The sequence below is a fragment of the Candida dubliniensis genome, chromosome 2, assembly GCF_000026945.1.
Source record: "Candida dubliniensis CD36 chromosome 2, complete sequence".
Taxonomy (NCBI): Eukaryota; Fungi; Ascomycota; class Pichiomycetes; order Serinales; family Debaryomycetaceae; genus Candida; species Candida dubliniensis.
In genome coordinates, this window is record NC_012861.1 from 1,624,804 (window position 1) to 1,642,951 (window position 18,148).

The 18,148-nt window shown below is 35.6% G+C and overlaps 6 protein-coding genes across 6 annotated transcripts; 1 reads left to right on the forward strand and 5 right to left on the reverse strand. All coding sequences in view use genetic code 12, as the record gives it.

Annotated features, from left to right (window-relative positions):
- Positions 1-77: 77 nt before the first annotated feature.
- On the reverse strand, positions 78-1,907 carry CD36_22210 (ATP-binding cassette protein involved in Ribosome Biogenesis, putative; the record flags this gene model as incomplete). Its single annotated transcript, XM_002418651.1, has 1 exon — positions 78-1,907. One exon carries the CDS (start codon positions 1,905-1,907, stop codon positions 78-80), a length of 1,830 nt encoding a protein of 609 aa, XP_002418696.1.
- A 1,011-nt stretch (positions 1,908-2,918) lies between these two features.
- On the forward strand, positions 2,919-9,521 carry CD36_22220 (bleomycin resistance protein, putative; the record flags this gene model as incomplete). The annotated part of the gene is made up of 1 exon (XM_002418652.1): positions 2,919-9,521. One exon carries the CDS (start codon positions 2,919-2,921, stop codon positions 9,519-9,521), a length of 6,603 nt encoding a protein of 2,200 aa, XP_002418697.1.
- Positions 9,522-9,762: 241 nt separating this feature from the next.
- CD36_22230 (calpain small subunit homolog, putative) lies at positions 9,763-10,872 on the reverse strand (the record flags this gene model as incomplete). Its single annotated transcript, XM_002418653.1, has 1 exon — positions 9,763-10,872. The coding sequence occupies one exon, from the start codon at positions 10,870-10,872 to the stop codon at positions 9,763-9,765; it is 1,110 nt and encodes a 369-aa protein (XP_002418698.1).
- Positions 10,873-11,572: 700 nt separating this feature from the next.
- Positions 11,573-12,255, reverse strand: CD36_22240 (40S ribosomal protein S10; the record flags this gene model as incomplete). The annotated part of the gene is made up of 2 exons (XM_002418654.1): positions 11,573-11,877; positions 12,204-12,255. 2 exons carry the CDS (start codon positions 12,253-12,255, stop codon positions 11,573-11,575), a joined length of 357 nt encoding a protein of 118 aa, XP_002418699.1.
- A 401-nt stretch (positions 12,256-12,656) lies between these two features.
- CD36_22250 (ferrichrome permease, putative) lies at positions 12,657-14,468 on the reverse strand (the record flags this gene model as incomplete). The annotated part of the gene is made up of 1 exon (XM_002418655.1): positions 12,657-14,468. The coding sequence occupies one exon, from the start codon at positions 14,466-14,468 to the stop codon at positions 12,657-12,659; it is 1,812 nt and encodes a 603-aa protein (XP_002418700.1).
- A 2,481-nt stretch (positions 14,469-16,949) lies between these two features.
- Positions 16,950-17,927, reverse strand: CD36_22260 (mitochondrial RNA-splicing protein, putative; the record flags this gene model as incomplete). The annotated part of the gene is made up of 1 exon (XM_002418656.1): positions 16,950-17,927. One exon carries the CDS (start codon positions 17,925-17,927, stop codon positions 16,950-16,952), a length of 978 nt encoding a protein of 325 aa, XP_002418701.1.
- Positions 17,928-18,148: the final 221 nt, after the last annotated feature.

Genomic DNA, 18,148 nt, shown 5'->3' on the forward strand with positions numbered 1-18,148 from the left:
ATTTCCTTTTTTAATAATTCTATAAAAAAGAGCATGGAAAACAAATACCGAATAAAAAAGAAAAATACACTGGGTAACTATAATACAACCTTGGCAGCCAATGATTTTTTGTAATCCAAAATAGATCCATCCCATCTTGTAGCTGTTTTATTTTCAATGACGAAAATGTCCTTTGCAACTTTATCCAATAATCTGAAATCGTGCGAAACAACAACCACACCCCCATTAAAGGCATTGATAGCATCAGCTAAAGAATCAATAGTACCTAAATCTAAACCATTTGTAGGTTCGTCCAACAAGATCAAATTTGGAGCTTCCAAAGCTAATAATGCAAAAACAACACGAGATCTTTGACCTTCAGATAAAGTTGCCATTTGGGCGGTCTGTGCTTCACCGCTTAAACCATAACGACCCAACTGGCCTCTCCAGTATTGATAATCTTGTGAAATGTTGGCAAATTTATCACGCACAAACTCTAAAGGAGATTTGGTTAAATCCAATTGATCAGCAGAGTGTTGTGAATAGACACCCAATTTAATGTGTGTATGTTGAATCACTCTACCAGTTTGAGGTTGTAATTTTCCTTGGAATAATTTTAACAAAGTAGACTTACCAACCCCATTTGGTCCCACAAGAGCCACTCTAGAGTCCATATCGATACCAATGTCTAAGTGCTCATACAAGTTATCTTCTGGCTTGCCAGAGTATGAAAATGACATATCGTCGAATGCTAAAACTGGTGGTGGCAATTTTTCCACTTCAGGGAATCTAAAAGTGAAAACTTTATCTGGAACGACTGGTTGAATCAAACCATCAGCTTCCATTTTATCCAAAATTTTTTGTCTAGATTTGGCTTGCTTTACCAAGTTAGCATAAGTACCAGCAGATGCAATGAATTTCTTGATATGGGCAATTTCTTCTTGTTGTTTATTGTATTGTTTCATTTGGTTGGTTTCCAATTCGGCTCTAGTCTTAACGTAAGAATCGTAGTTACCACCGTACAATGTCAAGAGTTTCAATCTCATATCGATCATATTGGTACAGACACCATTAAGGAAATCTTGAGAATGGGAAACCAAAATTAAAATTCTATCAAATCTCTTCAAGTATTCTTCCAACCAGACACAAGCAGCTAAATCCAAATGGGCAGTAGGATCATCCAATAACAACAAGGTTGGTTTAACAAATAAAGCCTTTGCTAATGCAACACGCATTCTCCAACCCCCTGACATATCTTTGGTCTTTTTGTTAATAGTAACTGAGTTGAAACCCAAACCAGTCAAAATGATTGCTGCTCTACTTTCAAAAGTTGATGGATCCATTTCGTCAATCTTTTCGTAAAGACCGTCCAATGCAGGACATTCTGGACCTTCCTTAACAATCAATTCTTCAACCAAATCTTCCAATCTTTTCATTTCATGTTCTGCTTCTCTAACAACATATTCTAAAGCAGAATATTCAGTAGCTTCGGCAGGTTCATTCAACAAATAGATATCAATATGTTCGGGAATAGGGAATTCTCTGGCAGCAATGGACTTCAACAAAGTAGACTTACCACAACCATTTTCACCCAATAACCCGTACCTACGACCATAATTCAATTCCAACGTAGAATCTTGAATCAAGACTTTACCATGGAATAAAAGAGACACAGACGACAATTTAATATCCCTCGATGTTTCCAAAGATTCCAAGACCCCAGTGGTGACTCTATCAGATAAACCATGTTCATCTGTTTGTAATTTCATTTTGGCAATTTGTTCTTCAGCACCTTCAACTTCGTCTTCAGCAGCATCTTTTTCAGCTTGCTTCTTGGTTTTTTTGGTGCTTTTACCAGCAGCAGCCTTTTTGGCTTCTCTTTCCAAACGCTTTTGTTCTCTTTTAGCTTTTGATGCAGAAATAGACATTATTATTTGTTGCTATGAATTGCAAGAAAGAGAATAAATGATCAAAAACTAGAATTAAAATTTTTCTATTTTTTCTTTTTTTTTTTTTTTTTTTTTTTCTGAAGAGAATACTTGATGAGAAGAGACACACTACTTTCTAACCATAGCACAACTTATGTGCAGTAGGAAACAGATGATTGATGTCATAATAATTGTAACTCAACTAATTGGTGATGCTTTGAACACCTTTGTCAACAATGTTCCAGAACCATAAATTATTATGATCCCCAGAGATGTAATTTCAAGACGATGATTTGTACTGGCAAAGTAGACAGTTTCGTCAAACTTATTCAACACTCGTACATACCCAATTATAATTATTCTAATGCTATGAGGTCCTTTTTTCATTCATCTTTGATCCATGCAAAAATAATCAAATTACATTTTCCTGTTGTTGCAATTGAAACATCATTTAGCTTTTTAGCTCTTTCACAATGTAACAAACTACAAAAGAAATTCTAACTATAAAAAGGAAAGGATATCTGATTAAAATATCAGCTAACGTCAAACATCAACCGTTTTATTATTAAGTAAAATGCAACCAGATGTACGACTAAGTTGTATAGTAATCTTCTGTTTTCGCCATTCCTTTTTCTTTAAGCTTTCTTTTTCTCTTTTATTCAAATTTTGATTCTTTTAGTTAGCTATGGAGTTACTACAAATGTTGTTGTAATAGTTTATTTCTGGCCCTAACAGAAAAGAAAGAAATCTTATTAGGAAATTTCTCATAGTAACATTAATATATAATTCCACTCAAAGAAAAAATACAACCAAAAAAAAAAGAGAATATTGCCACCATCAAATTCATCTTAGTTACCTTCTTAATTACATATATATATATACATACATCTAAACATATCTACATATAATTATTATTTTTGGGAAAGAATAAATCAAACATTGACAAAATCAAAAAAAAAAAAAAAAAATCAAAATAAAACAATATAGCCAAAACATACAATTATACCAGATATGCTGCCTATCGAGAAGAAGACAAAGGTGGATAAGGTGCCTAAAACTAATGTGTCTGCTCCTGTTCCCCTAAAGCATGTCCCACATCCAGTTCCCAAGGTTGCTTCTCTGGACCATCTCAAACAACAAATCTTTGAACAGGATGGACCATTGAGGTCTTTGACTCCTAATACAATGGGCCAAGTGCAAAGACATATGGTAAGAAGACCATCATTTGGAACAATTGTTACCACCAGGGAAAAGCATTACAATTTGGATTATCCAGAAGATCCCGAGGAATTGACTAAATTACAACTTGATCCTGCATCAAGGTTTTATGCCCGATCCAAACCAAGAACTTTGAATTTACCCAGCTTGTTACCATATAAAATTGAAAGTCCACAAGACCAAGCTAAGTTTTTAAGTCACATTGTGTCTCATCTTTATATTGCAATCAAAACATTAGATATTCAAGGCTCACTTAGTGTTAGTGCCAAAGACTTGGCTGCCTTAAAAGACGTTATTTCGGATGTTGATTTGGCTTTGGAAACAAACTTATTTGAGATGAACAATGAACCAAGTTGCGATGAAGGCAACGACGAAAGTATTTCTGATGATTTTGAAATTTCTGATGACGAAGAGGAGGAAGAAGAAGAGGAAGAGGAAGAAGAGGACGAAGAAGATCAAGGAGACAGAGATGCTACTACTCAACATAAGAAATCGCCAAAGTCAGCTGCAGTTGTTGGTGTGAAGACTTGGTCACACGAATTAATGGTGTGGCTCAAAATGAAATACGATATGCCCATTACATTGAGAGTAAACTTGGCTAGAGTATATTATGCAATTTGTCTTTGCCGTGGTCAACATGTGAATTTGAAAACTTACATTAGAATTTTCGAGTTGTTGACAAAGGATCAATTGTTGTTGTACAGCCATGGTTTGAGATTACCATGGGAAGATTTGTGCCGAGAGTTAGAACTACATTTTGCTGCCATTGATGTAGGGTTAACCATATTTGAAAAGAAAGATCACAAGCAATTGATTAAACTTGCCAGCAGAGCCAACTATTTCTTTGAGAGGGATTGTTTACCAAAGATTTACGAAAGAATCGGCTCATATTTTGCTGTCAATAGCTCTGCCTTGGTGATGTCATCTTTGTCACTTTTCCCTACGGTTTTCACACCTAAGGGTGTGGAGGATGAAAATGATATTCGTCATTACATCCAGTCGTTTTTCTATATGTGGGAAAAATTGAATAAAACCAATGGATTTGATGTACAAATAAGCTCTAGGTTAGGTATTATTGCCATGTCTACTTTGTCAACAATTAATGACGATATCGAAACCAGAAAGTTTTTGAAGTTAGGGAAGTTTGGGATTTTTACGGCAGATCAGATGCAGTATATGATGAATACATTAATCAATAGTTTGAGTATTATGATGGACAAATATTCTTCGATGAAGTTGAAGTATTTCCACGGATTTGCCTCAACAATTGTTTTCTCAATGATTGGAGACTCGGCTTTAGCCGAAGGAGGGATTTTAAACCACTTGCGCACACTAGTTAATGCAATTGAAAGTTACATTCATCCGTCCAATACTGGCGATTGGACGAAACCAATTTCAAAAATGATTTTGGCATTGATATATCAATTTCATAAAAGATATAATTCAGAAGTGGAAAGTCGTGGCTTCTATAATAATATCCCAGAAGAATTTAAACTCTCAAGAAACGTTGTCAAGGAATTTGTTTCCATATTATTGCCGATTGTCAAAATAGGCATTCAGTCCAAGAAAGAAAAGGTTGGAAGCGATTACATATCTGCTTTGCAGCTTTTAGCTTTCTTAGAGCCAGAGTATGTTCTTGAGAATACACTTTTAGATATCTATGAGTCTATGGAAGGGGTAATATCTACTCATAGAGTGTCTACAGCCCTTAGCACCATTGAAACATTGTCGAGATTTATTGTATCTACGCCGGTATATAGAGTTCATGCTACGAGAATATTGCTGTTGGCTTTGCCTGGAATCGACTCAAATGATTTAGAAAAAACAATGCAAAGTTTAGAGGTATTCACATCTATCGCCAACTATGCACCCTTTTATGACTTGACTAATGGGGAAGGGGATTCTATGTTGGCATTGGAATTTACTCAAGGGCATATTGATTATTTGAAGAGAAAGATTTACGATGGTAACATTGAAAGTTTCCAAGTCGATGCCGATTTAGAAGTTCAAGCATTGAAATCATCAACAAGTGCATTTAAGGATTTGATCAAGAGTTTAACCCAGCGATTGACCTTGCTTTTGGAGAATCTACCAGATCCAGAAATAAGCGTAGGTTTGGAGAGCGGTCTTGCAGTTTCATTACCAAAGTTTTTATACATTATATTTGAATCAATTTCAGATGACTTGTTCAAGCATTTCCGGAGCGACTTTTTTGAGTTTGTGTTCAATAATACATATCATACAATAGCTACTACAGTATCGGAAATTTGTGGTGGTATAATCAAACGTGATCCAAAAGCTTTCAAAAAGAATGCTCGCATTCTCATTGAGAAAATTAAGGATGAAATTCATGAAAACGAAGCAGGAGGTTACAAAGGTGGCGTTGATATTGTTCCACGTGATCAGGCACTATTCTGGTATTTAACGATCTTGAACGAGATGATTGGGAATGCCGGAAACCAAATTATTGACATGTCATCAGAGGTCTATGAGTTATCATTCTTTTTAATGGAAAAGGTCAAGAGTCCTGTGGTTTTCCCCTCTGCTTATCTTGTAAACCAAGTTTTGCAGACTGTCACAAAAATCAAAGTGAATGAATGCAGGTTAATTTCTCCAGCCTATGAACAAGAGTACGGTATTGATGAGAAATGTTGGGGAGGGTTTTGGAACCAAAGCATTAGATTTTCGAAAGAAAATATCACTTTTGATTGGTTCATTCCTTCAGAACAAGATGTTACCTTTGCAGTTGATTTTTTCAATGCTCATGTTTCCAAAAGTTTAGAGAATTCCATGAGATTGATACATGAATATGAAAAGGAAAAAAATTCAATTTTAAAGTCATCCTCAGGGGTTGTGGATGATATCAGACTGATGCTTTTGTATTTGGCTTATTCATTGAGTGGTGTCTCATTTTTATTGGATCCATCATTTGAGGAAAATATTCCAAAAATAAACCATGACGGTGAATCCATTCAGCAAAGATTATTGCTTTTGAAGCAAATTAGAGAATTGGCTCGAGTGTCAAACCAGAGAGAAGATTCCATTGATGAGGGAACTCCAGAATATATGGAAAAAATTATAAATGACTTGACCAATGAGGATTTCGACATCCTTTCTGAATTTGAACAAGGTGATAATGACTTAAGAGACAGCAAAAAACAGGAAGAAGAGAACAGAGGTAGAGAAAAAGACGATGAGAGTATTATTTCGAAGCCCGCTTCACCAAGCCAAACCCCCATGGCTAGATTTGAAGCCAAGTCATTTCCATTAAGCAGATCTGAATCAGTTGCTCCCGCATATGATGAATCTGGAAGAGCAACACCACAAATCAATGGTGTCCATATGTCAAGTATGAACCCTGCAATAACTTTCAGAGAGAAGAGTTTGTACACATCAAACTATTTTTTTGGTACAGGTCTGGAAAATAGGAAATTTGCTGATTTATATTCCAAAGTCCACAAAACAAGAGAATTGATCGGGAAGAGTTTACACGTCATATACAAATTCTTAATGGAGAACTTCCCCGATAATACCAAAATTTTCAAAGACTTTTTGTTTGTTATTGGCATTTGGTTTTCAGATATGGGCCGTGAAAGAGCACTTGATGCAAGTCATGCAAAGATAAATTATGGATATGTTAGTTATCTTCAAACTATCAATAGAGTTAGAAAACCATTTACCAGAATTGCCATTGGAGCTAGATTGGAGTTGTACCATCTGTTTAGAGTTGCATTGCATGCAACCTCACGCACTGAAACAAGCTTAGATAAGCTCTTATTGGAAGACGTGGTGAAACTTTCTGTGTCTACCTATTCTAACATATCTGCTAATGCTCAAAGTATATTGGTTGATGCAATGAAAAGATTAAATGGCTCTTATAGTCTTATTATTAAGTCGGCATTCAAGCACTTGGCCAAAGCATTAGAAATGGACGATCACCAGAGAATAGAGAGCGGGTTAAGCATCTTTGCCATCAAGAAGATTAGAGCCAGATTGCAAACTGATTTCTATAATATATACAGGTATGTGGATTTGTTGTACCGTTGCTTGAATGTTGACAACCAAAACGTTTACAGTTCTGCGTACGTCTTGTACTCCAATGTACGCAAAGGATTGACACCACCAAGCAGTGTTTGTTTACTTAATGAAAGTGCAATTGATTCTATTAGACCACCTGACCAGTTTATTGACTTGGAGATAAAAGCTGTAAAATTGGCCAAGGAAAACAAGAGAAAGATTTACTTTGAAAAACTTGAAAAATTGCAAGAGAAAATATTGGCAGACGAAAGCACTAATGGACACTGGAAGATCACTGTACTGAGCTTGGAGTTGTTGCTGAACTTGCAGTCATATTTGGAAATACCGACGAGATTAGACATTTTACTTTTATTCCACAAAGAGGCAGCACTGGATCATCCTTTAATTTCAAGAAAAGCTTTACAAGGTATTAGTGGAGTTGTCAACAAGCTTTGTACCTTGACCAAATATAACTACGACATCAAACTGATGTACGATTTGAACTTTGTTTCTCCTCATTTAACAATCGTGGACACCAGACCTGACCATGGAGTTTCCTATAAGGCAAAGTGGCAAGAAGAATTACAAAATACAGAGTATCCAAATTATTACATTGATTACAAGCCAAGTGTAGGTTGGTTATTCTGGAAGGACTCTCTTTTAGCAGTGAATCCTGCACCATTCTACAAACTTGATTTGAATCCTTCAGATTTAGAGACATTGAAAACATTTTCAGAATTTATTAGCAAAGACTGGGTTTTAAAAATAGTGAAGTTATGGGTGACTGACGCGGAGGTTAATTCATCTTTTCAAGTAATGGACGTGTTTGTTATTGCGGCATTGGTGGTTTTAGTTTCTAATGCCTACACCAAGAATTTTTCATTCCATGATTTAGTAAGTATTATTGATGAGATTTATGTCCCAGATGAAAAAAGTGCCCACATAATCACTGCTCAATTAATCATAGGTATTTTATTTGGGTCGAAGACAATGTCACCGGAATTTTGGGAAGAAAGAGATGAATATGTCAGCAAGTACTTGAAGAGAATTTTGAATGAAGATTTATCTCCTGATAATCAAGGTATTTGGCATGTTTTTTCAGCTTTTCTTCCGGGGCATACCGATGTTAGAAGATTCCCCAAAGTGATAGATGTGATTCTCAATTTCCAGTTAGACCCTAATTCAGACACCGCTTTCAAAGATTCTACTAGAATTGCATATATGAGAGGAGTCATCGGTTCGATTTCGTGGCGTCTTGGAAATTCAGATAAAGTTTTAGAGTTTTGTATGAAAAATATCAACAACAGGTATGCCGCAGTGAGATCACAAATTGGTAATTTGATGGCAGTATTGTCATTCAATTATTATGTCGAATCAATATCCGATAGTAAGACATTTATTCAGAACTGTAACAGGAAAGAAGGTTTAATGTTGTATGATGGACGTGATAAGTGCAAGATTGTTACAATAATACCTGAGTTATTTGCCCAAATTGAGCATTGGAGAAAAGAATGTCAGCATTTGACTCCGCAAGAAATACTCAAGACAAATTACATATACACAGCCACGACCGTCTTGATATGGATAAGACAAGAGTTGAATACTAATTTGTCCATAATGTTTGAATTTTATGTGTGCCTGCACATTATTCCTTTTTTGCTTGAATTGATATATTTGAGAGAGGTGTGCCAGTTGGGAAACATTGACCCAATTACGGTTTTGAAAAAAGTGTCGCAAATCCCCTATACCACTGATTATTTAGAGAACGTAATCAGCATGTTGGAGCATTTCGCTGAAAAGGAGTTAAACCTTGTCCAAACTTTAGTAATGGGAGAATTTACAGAGACTGTGTATTTCAAAAACTTATTCAAGTTGACTAGAAACCAAAGAGAGCGTGTTTTCAATTTATCCAATAAATTGCTCAAGAATAAGCACGCAGAAATAAGAGAGTCAGCTGCTGAGACATTATCAGGCTTGATTCATATATCACCAGTAGAAGAAGTAGAAGGGTTGGTTGAAAAGTATAGTGACCTTTATTCTAAAGAATTAGATAAAGTGAGAAGGAAATACCGAAAAACTGGTTATAAGAATATGGAAAATGATGATATCATAAAATTGCATGGTGCCACTTTAGGTTTAGGTGCATTAGTACATGCATTTGCGTTTTCCTCACCACCACCAAAATGGGTTCCTAAAATATTAACTACATTGGCAAACAAGTCAACCGGTATACCGGGAATTGTTGGTAAGACTGCAAAAGAGTCCTTAGGGAAATTCAAAAAGAACAGACAAGACAGCTGGCACATTGACAGCAAAGTATTTACCGAAGAACAAATACAAGATCTTGAAGGTGTTCTTTGGAAGAGTTATTTTATATAGTGTGAAGTGTGTGTTAGTTATTTACATTTTAAATTTACAGTTGAATTAGAACTACAATACAGGGGGGAGAGGAATATTTGGATAATAAAATTACAAATATAAAATAACAAGAAGTACACAGACAAAAGTAGCTCTATTTATTATTTTGTGAAACGATTCTCTTTTATTCTTATTTCATAAACGAATTGGAATTTAGTTACAAGGTTCAGTCTCAAATTAAATGCAAACTTCTTCGACATTTCTATGTTAAATTAGTAACCTCAAACAAAAAATCTGAAAAGCTTATTGTGGCAGTACCAGACAAATCCTTATCATATTTCTTGAACACATCTGTTAATTTTCTCAAATATACTAATAGTTCGATAAAATTATCAAATCTCAATTTTCCAACTCCTCCACTTTCTAATAAAGCATACTTTTGAAACAAATTTAATACCAAATCAATATCCAATTTATAACCAATTTGTTCCAATATCTTTTGGAATTCCCCAAAGGAAATATCTCCGGATTTATTAGTGTCAGCTTGAATAAATAATTTCTTGTAAGCAGAAAGATATTTCCACAAGGAAACAAACTGTTCAAAGTTTAATGATTTTGTAGCCGAGTCGGGACCACAGAAAAGATTGATCATAAGCCTTATAGTAGAGTCTTGAAATCTGGAACGGTCAAAGTTCAACAACGCATGCGACAATTCCTTAGCGGAAATTCTGCCAGATCCATTTATATCAACTTTTTCGAAAACTGATCTCAATTCGCCCTCTAATTTTTGCTTTGAGGAAGTGGTTGCAGTTGTTTTAGTGGTTTCTAAGGAGTCCCTGGAGACATTATGCTTTGAATAATGTCCATTATTGGAAGTTTGTTGTTGGTATTGAGGAGCTTGGCTAGGTTGTGATGGTGCGTGTTGTTGATATATTTGTTGTTGAGCCGGTGGAGGCAGAGAGTACGATGGACGTTGTTGGTACTGCATTGAAGGTGGAGGTGGTGCGTTACCATATTGTTGTTGTGGAGGAATATTCTGATAAGGTTGTTGATAGCCTCCTTGTGGTGGCACACGAGAATGGCCTGGTGCCTGTTGGTAGTATTCTTGTTGTGGAGGTTGATTGTATTGCTGATATTGCTGTTGGGGTTGTACTTGCTGTTGTTGATAGTGCGGCGATGCCTGTTGTGGTTGCGCTTGTTGTTGTTGTTGAGGAGGCGGTCTGTATGAAACCTTATATTGATTCTGCTGCGCTTGCTGAGGATACTTTCTGTTCACATTATTATGATGGGAGTGATGACTGGATTGAGAGCTATGATGTTGCAGTTGCAGATAGGATTGTTGAGGCGTGGGTTGAGGAGGCAAATCGTCCATGTTTATAAAAATTAGAATAGGTCACTCGACTAAATGAATATACAAAGGGTCTGTTGAACTAGAAGTTGTAACACGATAATAAATAGTTATGAATGCACCCTTTTTTGTTTTCCTTCAAATATGTATCAAAAATAAAAACAACTAATGATGACAGTAGTAAAAAAAAAAAATATGAGTATCAACAATTTAAGTATCCTGACTTTATTTTGAAATTGGGGTTGTATGGCTAATTTTAATTTGTTAATTATTATTCTTATTCCTTTTTTTTTTTTCCTTTGCTTTTTTTTTTTGGTTCTCTCTGTCAAAACAACAAATCTATGAAAAAGACACTACACTACAACAACAAAAATAGGGAAGGTTGTGAAATAACCAAAATTGACCGAAACACACGATCTCTATAATCCTTACAATGTTAATTTTGGTTTTATATGTGATACCCAAAGTTGTAGCGGGACTAATCCTATCTGATTTGCTACACCTCTTACCCATTTGTTTATGCTTAATATTATTTTTTATTTTATATATTGTACATGAAAGTATTCATGGTAAAAAAAAATTGAGCTACTACATATATATAATAAATAGTTCACTCCCGTTCATTTAATATTTTTCCCAACATTAACTAATGGACAAAACATAATTAAACCTAAAATACAAAATGCTGCAAGGACCTCATAGTGCAGTTTTTTCTCTAACATATTTAGTCTCTAGCTCTACCTCTGTAACCACCTCTTCTTGGACCGCCTCTTGATGGTCTTGGTCTTTCAGCTGGAGCATTCTTCAATCTAGTCAATGGCAAGATACCTTCTGGAATGTTCAATTCAGTTCTCAAGAATTCAACACCTTCGTCAGTCAAGGTGTAGTAGTAGTATTGCCATGAGAATTGAGTCTTGACGTAACCTTTAGAAGTCAAAGATTGTAAAGCCTTGATGACGTACAAGTTTCTGGTATCAATTTCATCGTGCTTTGGTTGGTTGTAGTCTTTTTTAGCAACAACGACACCCTCTATAATACATGTGTTAGTATATCCAAGTTTTTATTCTTCATATTTTATTTAGATATGTCTTGAAACGTGATATGGCCAAAAAAAAAGGTGTAGTTCATTTATATGTTGGTTGGTAGTCTAATATAAACGCCCCCAGTAAAATATAAGTTTCCTTTGAATAGTAATTACTGAATCTCTTCGATATGTTATTGCTATGAATATTGAAATCTTTCTTTATGAATATTGTTTATGATATAATTTGTCTATCTTTCATGAAATTTCGACTTATTGGGACTCCTTTAAAAATGCCATATTCTGTTCCAGTCTCTAATTCATATTTACATACCTTGGAAGAGGTATTGGTGGATCTTCTTTCTGTCTTCTTTTGGAATTAACATGCTGTGACTCTAGTTGATTGATAGTATTAAAAGAACCAAACTTCAATTTTTCATTTACTAGATTCCTTTTTTTTTTCTTTTCCTGTTGGTAAGACTGTAATTGTGCGAAAACAGTGTATGTCTTGAATAGTGAGCAAAAAAAATTTTTTTTTATTAGTAGTGTCAAAAGGATAAGAAATGTGCACGTGTATGTTATGCCATTAGGGCTATAGCCCTAGATTTGGCGTGAATTAAAAAAAAGACACTCACACAAAATTATCGTTAACACTAGTCTTTACACCCTTTGTAGTTGTGTGTTATTGAATCGCCAGTGTAACCGTGGGCTACTACTTTAATTAAATCATTATTAAAATGTTTCATTATTGCTATAAACATTATTGGCTGAGTACATATATACATTTCTAAACATCTGCTTGTCTTTTCTTGAATCTGCTAAAAAAATTGCTTAATGAGTCCTTTTTTTCTTGCTTTTCAACATCTTCCAAACTTTGCTCATTGGTTAATTTGTGGTCTCTCATAAAGAGTGCCGATACTATCATAGGAGCAACAAATGCAATACAGACACTCATCAATACTCTTTGAACTTCACCGTAAGCTTTGACTGCAGCCTCTCTTTCTGGGGACCCCCAAACGTAAGTTGCAATAAACGTGTATGGATCAGTATAAACGCTTGTAGCTAAAGTAGCATCACTAAGGTATTTGACTAATCTTGAGTACAACATTTGCGACCAAATTGCACCTGCCACTGATGAACCAACAGCATATCCAATTCTGTAGGTGGTAAACAATGCTGATGAAATCACAGCCATGTGTTCATGAGTAACACAACTTTGTGCACTGACATTGATTGGGTAGGAAAAGAACCCGGTACCAAATCCCATCAAACACATACCACCAATGATCCCTGCATGAGCATGCAACTGGGATCTAAAGTGGTACATGATACCAAATGCAACCATCCACATAGCACATCCAAATACGACAAATCCTTTCACACGTCTAAAATAAACAACAAATAACCCGAAAATGAAACCCGTGACAACGGATACAAATGATGAAAGACTTGCAATTCTGGTAGCCGATGATTGCGATTCATTGACTGCCACCATTAACACTGTGTACAAAAAGTTAGATTCAACAGCGAAAACAAAGTCTAAAAAGAAGGAAATTGTAACGACCGACCAAATACCTCTATCTTTCATTAAATGAAGTGGTACAATTGGGTCTCGAGCTCCGTAACCTTCCCATAAAAGGAACACGGGAATCAAGACACCTCCAATGACTATTGGTACAATGATGTGAGCTTTTTGCCAAGTTTCCTTGATACCACCTGCAAGTGTCAATGGGACCAATAAACAACCCAATGATACAGTTAACACCAATAATCCAATAACATCTAATCTCCAAAACAAGTACTTGGTAAATCCTAATACCCCCAATTCCTGGAACTTTGTTTTACGTTGTTTGAAAACTCTCCACTCTTCGGTTTTACCAGCTAACCAACGCATGTGAAGCATACAGCACACAAGAGGAATACACGACAATGGAAGTATAAAAGCCCACATCCCGATCCCCCATTTCCATCTGGTGCCAATAGCAGCAGTAACATTACCGGAGATCCAAGTGTTGATAATGAACGGGAATGACGGACATAATGTAAAAAATAATCTCCATCTCAAACTTGAGAAATCAGACAAAATGAATAGCAACATAATAATAATACCACTGTATCCGATTTGGTACAAGACGGCACCAGCAACATAAGCATTGATGGTTGGCAGCTGGCATTCAATAATAGTACCAACAACATAAAACAAAACTGCAACAATGAACAATTCTAACCGTCCCAAGACATCAGACAATCTTGCATAGACCGGTTGACTTGCTGCTGCCACCACCCCAGTAATAGCGTTAACCGTTGTTAATAAACTGTGTTCTGACCAACTGGCAGTTGCATAAGCAGTGTAAACATATCGAGTTTGACTATCGAGACCATAAGCATAACCACAAAGAAATGCAGAAAACCCTAAAAGCAATTTGAACCAAAACGTGTGTTTCCATTGATTAGCTAAGATTTCTGCTTTTTCGACCCCAATGGATTTTTCCTCCACTATTGCCTTTTCAACTATATCGGAGGGGGAAAATGTTTTCTCGTCTCCCGAAAAACGTTTATCTTCTTCCGAAAAGTGATTATTAGACTGATAAGATGTCATATTAACAAAAAAAAAAAAGAAGACCTAATTAATTCAACAGCTTTCAAGTACGTGAAGTTATATCCTGGTTTGATTTCCCTTTTCTTTCAGTGATGCTGTGGGAGCTATAGGCTTTACTGATATTTTCTCTTACAGATAAAATAATCACGACCAACCAAGGAAAAGAGGGGGGGAAACTGATTTGTATTTATAGTACAAACAGTAGAATAGAATTTTTTTTTTTTTAAATAATAGAAACAAGTGAAATCAACTAGAAGAAATGACGTGAAATTAGCAAAAAAAAAACAGCTTTTCGGCAAGAATAATATAAATTTAGATATCCACAAAAACAAAAATGCCGTATCTACAAACATTACAGGAAATCCTGTGACAGATAAAAAAGTTTCAATTTGAAAAGGGATGAATTTACGTTAATTGTCCAACAGTGGAATTACTTAGCAATTAAAGCGTGGTTTATACTACTAGAGATTGAATTAAAATTGAACTGGTTCATAACAGCTTACAAATGAAAATATGAGAGATGATCTGACATAGAAAGGAGAAGTTTCTGTTTTTTTTTTTTCAAAAGTTATTTCCTCCACCTCCTCATGACAATTCTGAAGTTGCTCATCACAATAGATTTTTCTGATAAAATTGATTTAATAGATTAAACACAACACAAAAAAAAAATCTTCGCAAATAAAAAGAAACTCTTTCTCTATTGTTAATTTTATTTCATTTTTTTCTTAGGCTTAATTAATTGAATTTATTGGCCGCAATCGTAAACAGTTCTGAAAATGGACACTTTTAATTGGCTATAACAACTATGAGACCCCAAATACCCAACTAGGCTTCATTTCCGAACTTGGAATTGGTATTTTTGTGTTAAACTGATGGTTTTTCACTCACGTATCTGCTGATTAATTAAGAAATTTTTTTTTTTTTTTTTTTACTTTGTACACACGTACATTTATAATTGTGTATTTCTTTTTGAGAGACCTCACTGTTGAAATGAAAAGAAATGGGTCATTTACTAAACTGCTGTTGTTTACATTTGTAGTTATGGCCAGTTTAATTAGTGTTGAATTTCAGTTTTAGAGATGAGTGACAAATGAATTAACAATAAAAACCATTTGAGGTGGTCAATTAGCCATGAAATAACGGGAAAGAGAAAGAGATGCATTCTGTGATTGGGCGCTATATACTGTCTTACAACAAGGAGGGGAAAAGCTGAACAAATTCCTCTTAATCTATAGAATTGCTCTCAACCCATTTTCGTTGTAAATGCTAGTATAACACATAAATTTCATGCATTTCAAATTCTAATGAAAGCAGGCACCTCGATGACTTGAATTAGAATTGTAGAGCTTGGTCGTGGTATTTCAGATTGAACTGATTACCAATATTCAACGACTACTTCTTAGAGGATTGGTTGCATTTCGAGACATATTCCGTGTACTGGGACGACAACCATACAAAAGAACTCATGTGCCTCAAAATTTGACTACTCCAAGCTTTTGGCGTAATCGCGCTAAACTCGTCTGATTTCGTTTCGCATTGACCCGTCAACACAAGGAGTTTGCTTATAAACTCATTATCGACCAACGCGGGTGGGAAATTCGGTGGTACGCTCCATCCTTTACAAATTTTGCTCCTGAGAGCTTCTTCCTTAGCGTGAAAGCGCATGGGCGGTGTTACAAGAAATATACACGGAGTTTTAAGGCTGTAAAAGGCTTACTTCGTATGGGAATGGCGCCGTGGATGGTTGGCTGTAGGTATTCAATTACCACAAGCTGTTTAGTGCAATATGCGAACTTGAAGTCAACTTCAAGCACCCGATACCGATCATCGACTTGAGACAGGTTTTAGTCTTTTTTTTACAGTTGTCGATCAAGCAAATTGAGTGAAGCTGGTGTTTCGTTTCTCTATTTTTTCTTTTTCAGAGTATGTTTTTTTTTTTTGAAAACACCGGTTCGAACTTTCAAAGATCGGAAAAAAACAAAAAGGGAGTAAAAAAAAAAATTATTGTCATTGAAAATGCAGAGACATACAAGATTCTGGAGGAATTGTTTATCCTATTTCAAGTAATACAACAATTCCATGATTTTTGCAAGCATACGACGAATTTTCCAATCATTTCGAACTGAAGAGGAGGAGCGATTGTATTCTCGGGCAGCGTTCTTTAACTTGCTAGGGTTTCTTGGTTCTTGTGTTTTGTTTTCCTTTGTTGCCCAACGATTATCACGTCACCCAAGAGAACTAGCTCATATCGCCAGAGCAGATGCGTTAATCAAGGCAATTAGGTCATGATGATTATCCGGTCAGGTCACCGGAATCAGCAGTGTAACAGGTATAGAGAACAAGTTCTATTGGCATAAAAAACAAAGAATAGAAGAAGTATTAAGACCTGGTTAATATACAAATAGTACTAAAACAAATCGTTATCTGAAATTATTTACAAATTAGAAAAATAAATACCAAGCAGTATGATGTCTATGAAAATTATAATCCTTTCCCTCTGATCAAAACTTCTTTGCACATTTCGTATGCTGTCCACGATATAGCTGTACTCGGAATATTGAATATGACTCTGGGTTTTAAACCTTTCCAAAACGCTTTGGCACCTTCCTGTTTCAATAAGGCAATAGCAGCAGATTTGAAACCGGTGACATGCCTAAAATTCTTATTTTGTGATATTCCTTTTGTTTGTAACACAGTTTTGATACAATCAAACGGCGTAGTCAATGCTGCAGCTATACCACCAGCAATCCCACCACTAACACAATGCAAGTATGGATTATAAACATGAGATGGATTCAATAATGACGACGAGTACTCGTAGAATCCAAAATTCAAGGCAGCAAATGGAATATTAGTTAAAAGAGTCGTTGGATATGAAATATAAAACGCACTCAACCCTTCAGCTTTATATATATCTGATGCTAATTTGAACAATCTCACCGATGTTGATTTACCATCCTGATAAGCAGCATTTGCTTGCATCCTTTGTTTTAACATGTCAAATGGGGTCATTAAAGCATCCGAGGCTGTAGTACCCGTTATACCAGCACAACTTGCAATAAGAGGGTGATTTTCATCAGTGACAATCCTGTTCAGATGTGGCGAGTTGGTTAACCTATTAACCAAAAACGTTTTAGTCGATTCGAATACTGAAAAATATATAGCATGAGCTGGACCTGCGCCCAATACCACGGAAGACACCCCTTTCCACAATGCATAAAACCCTTCGGTAGAGCTGATCTTAGATAATGACTTCAACAAACCCCGTGATATTTCCGAGTTTGAAAGATTCATTTGCATTCTTGTCTTGATGGAATCGATGGGGAACATCACTGTGTGTTCCATTATACCAGCCAATGCACCGGCTGTTAAATGTGCAGCTAATGAAGCATCATCAGGCAACGCCTCGTAGTCTATTTCAACAGAGTCTTTGGGTAAAAATTGAAGTTGATGCTCCATTATGATATAATTGTATTGTCCTTTTATCTTCTGAGCTACGAATTGCTTGTTTCGTTAAGTTCCTGTTGCTTTTCCAAAAACAAAAAATGACTTTCTTCTAGTACAACACAATATGGTACTTTGTTAAATAATATAGATTGGTTGACAGGGTTCCCCCAATGTTCAGTTGTCTATAAGTAATGTTTCCAATGGTGAAAAAATAATAATAAAAAAAAAATCGT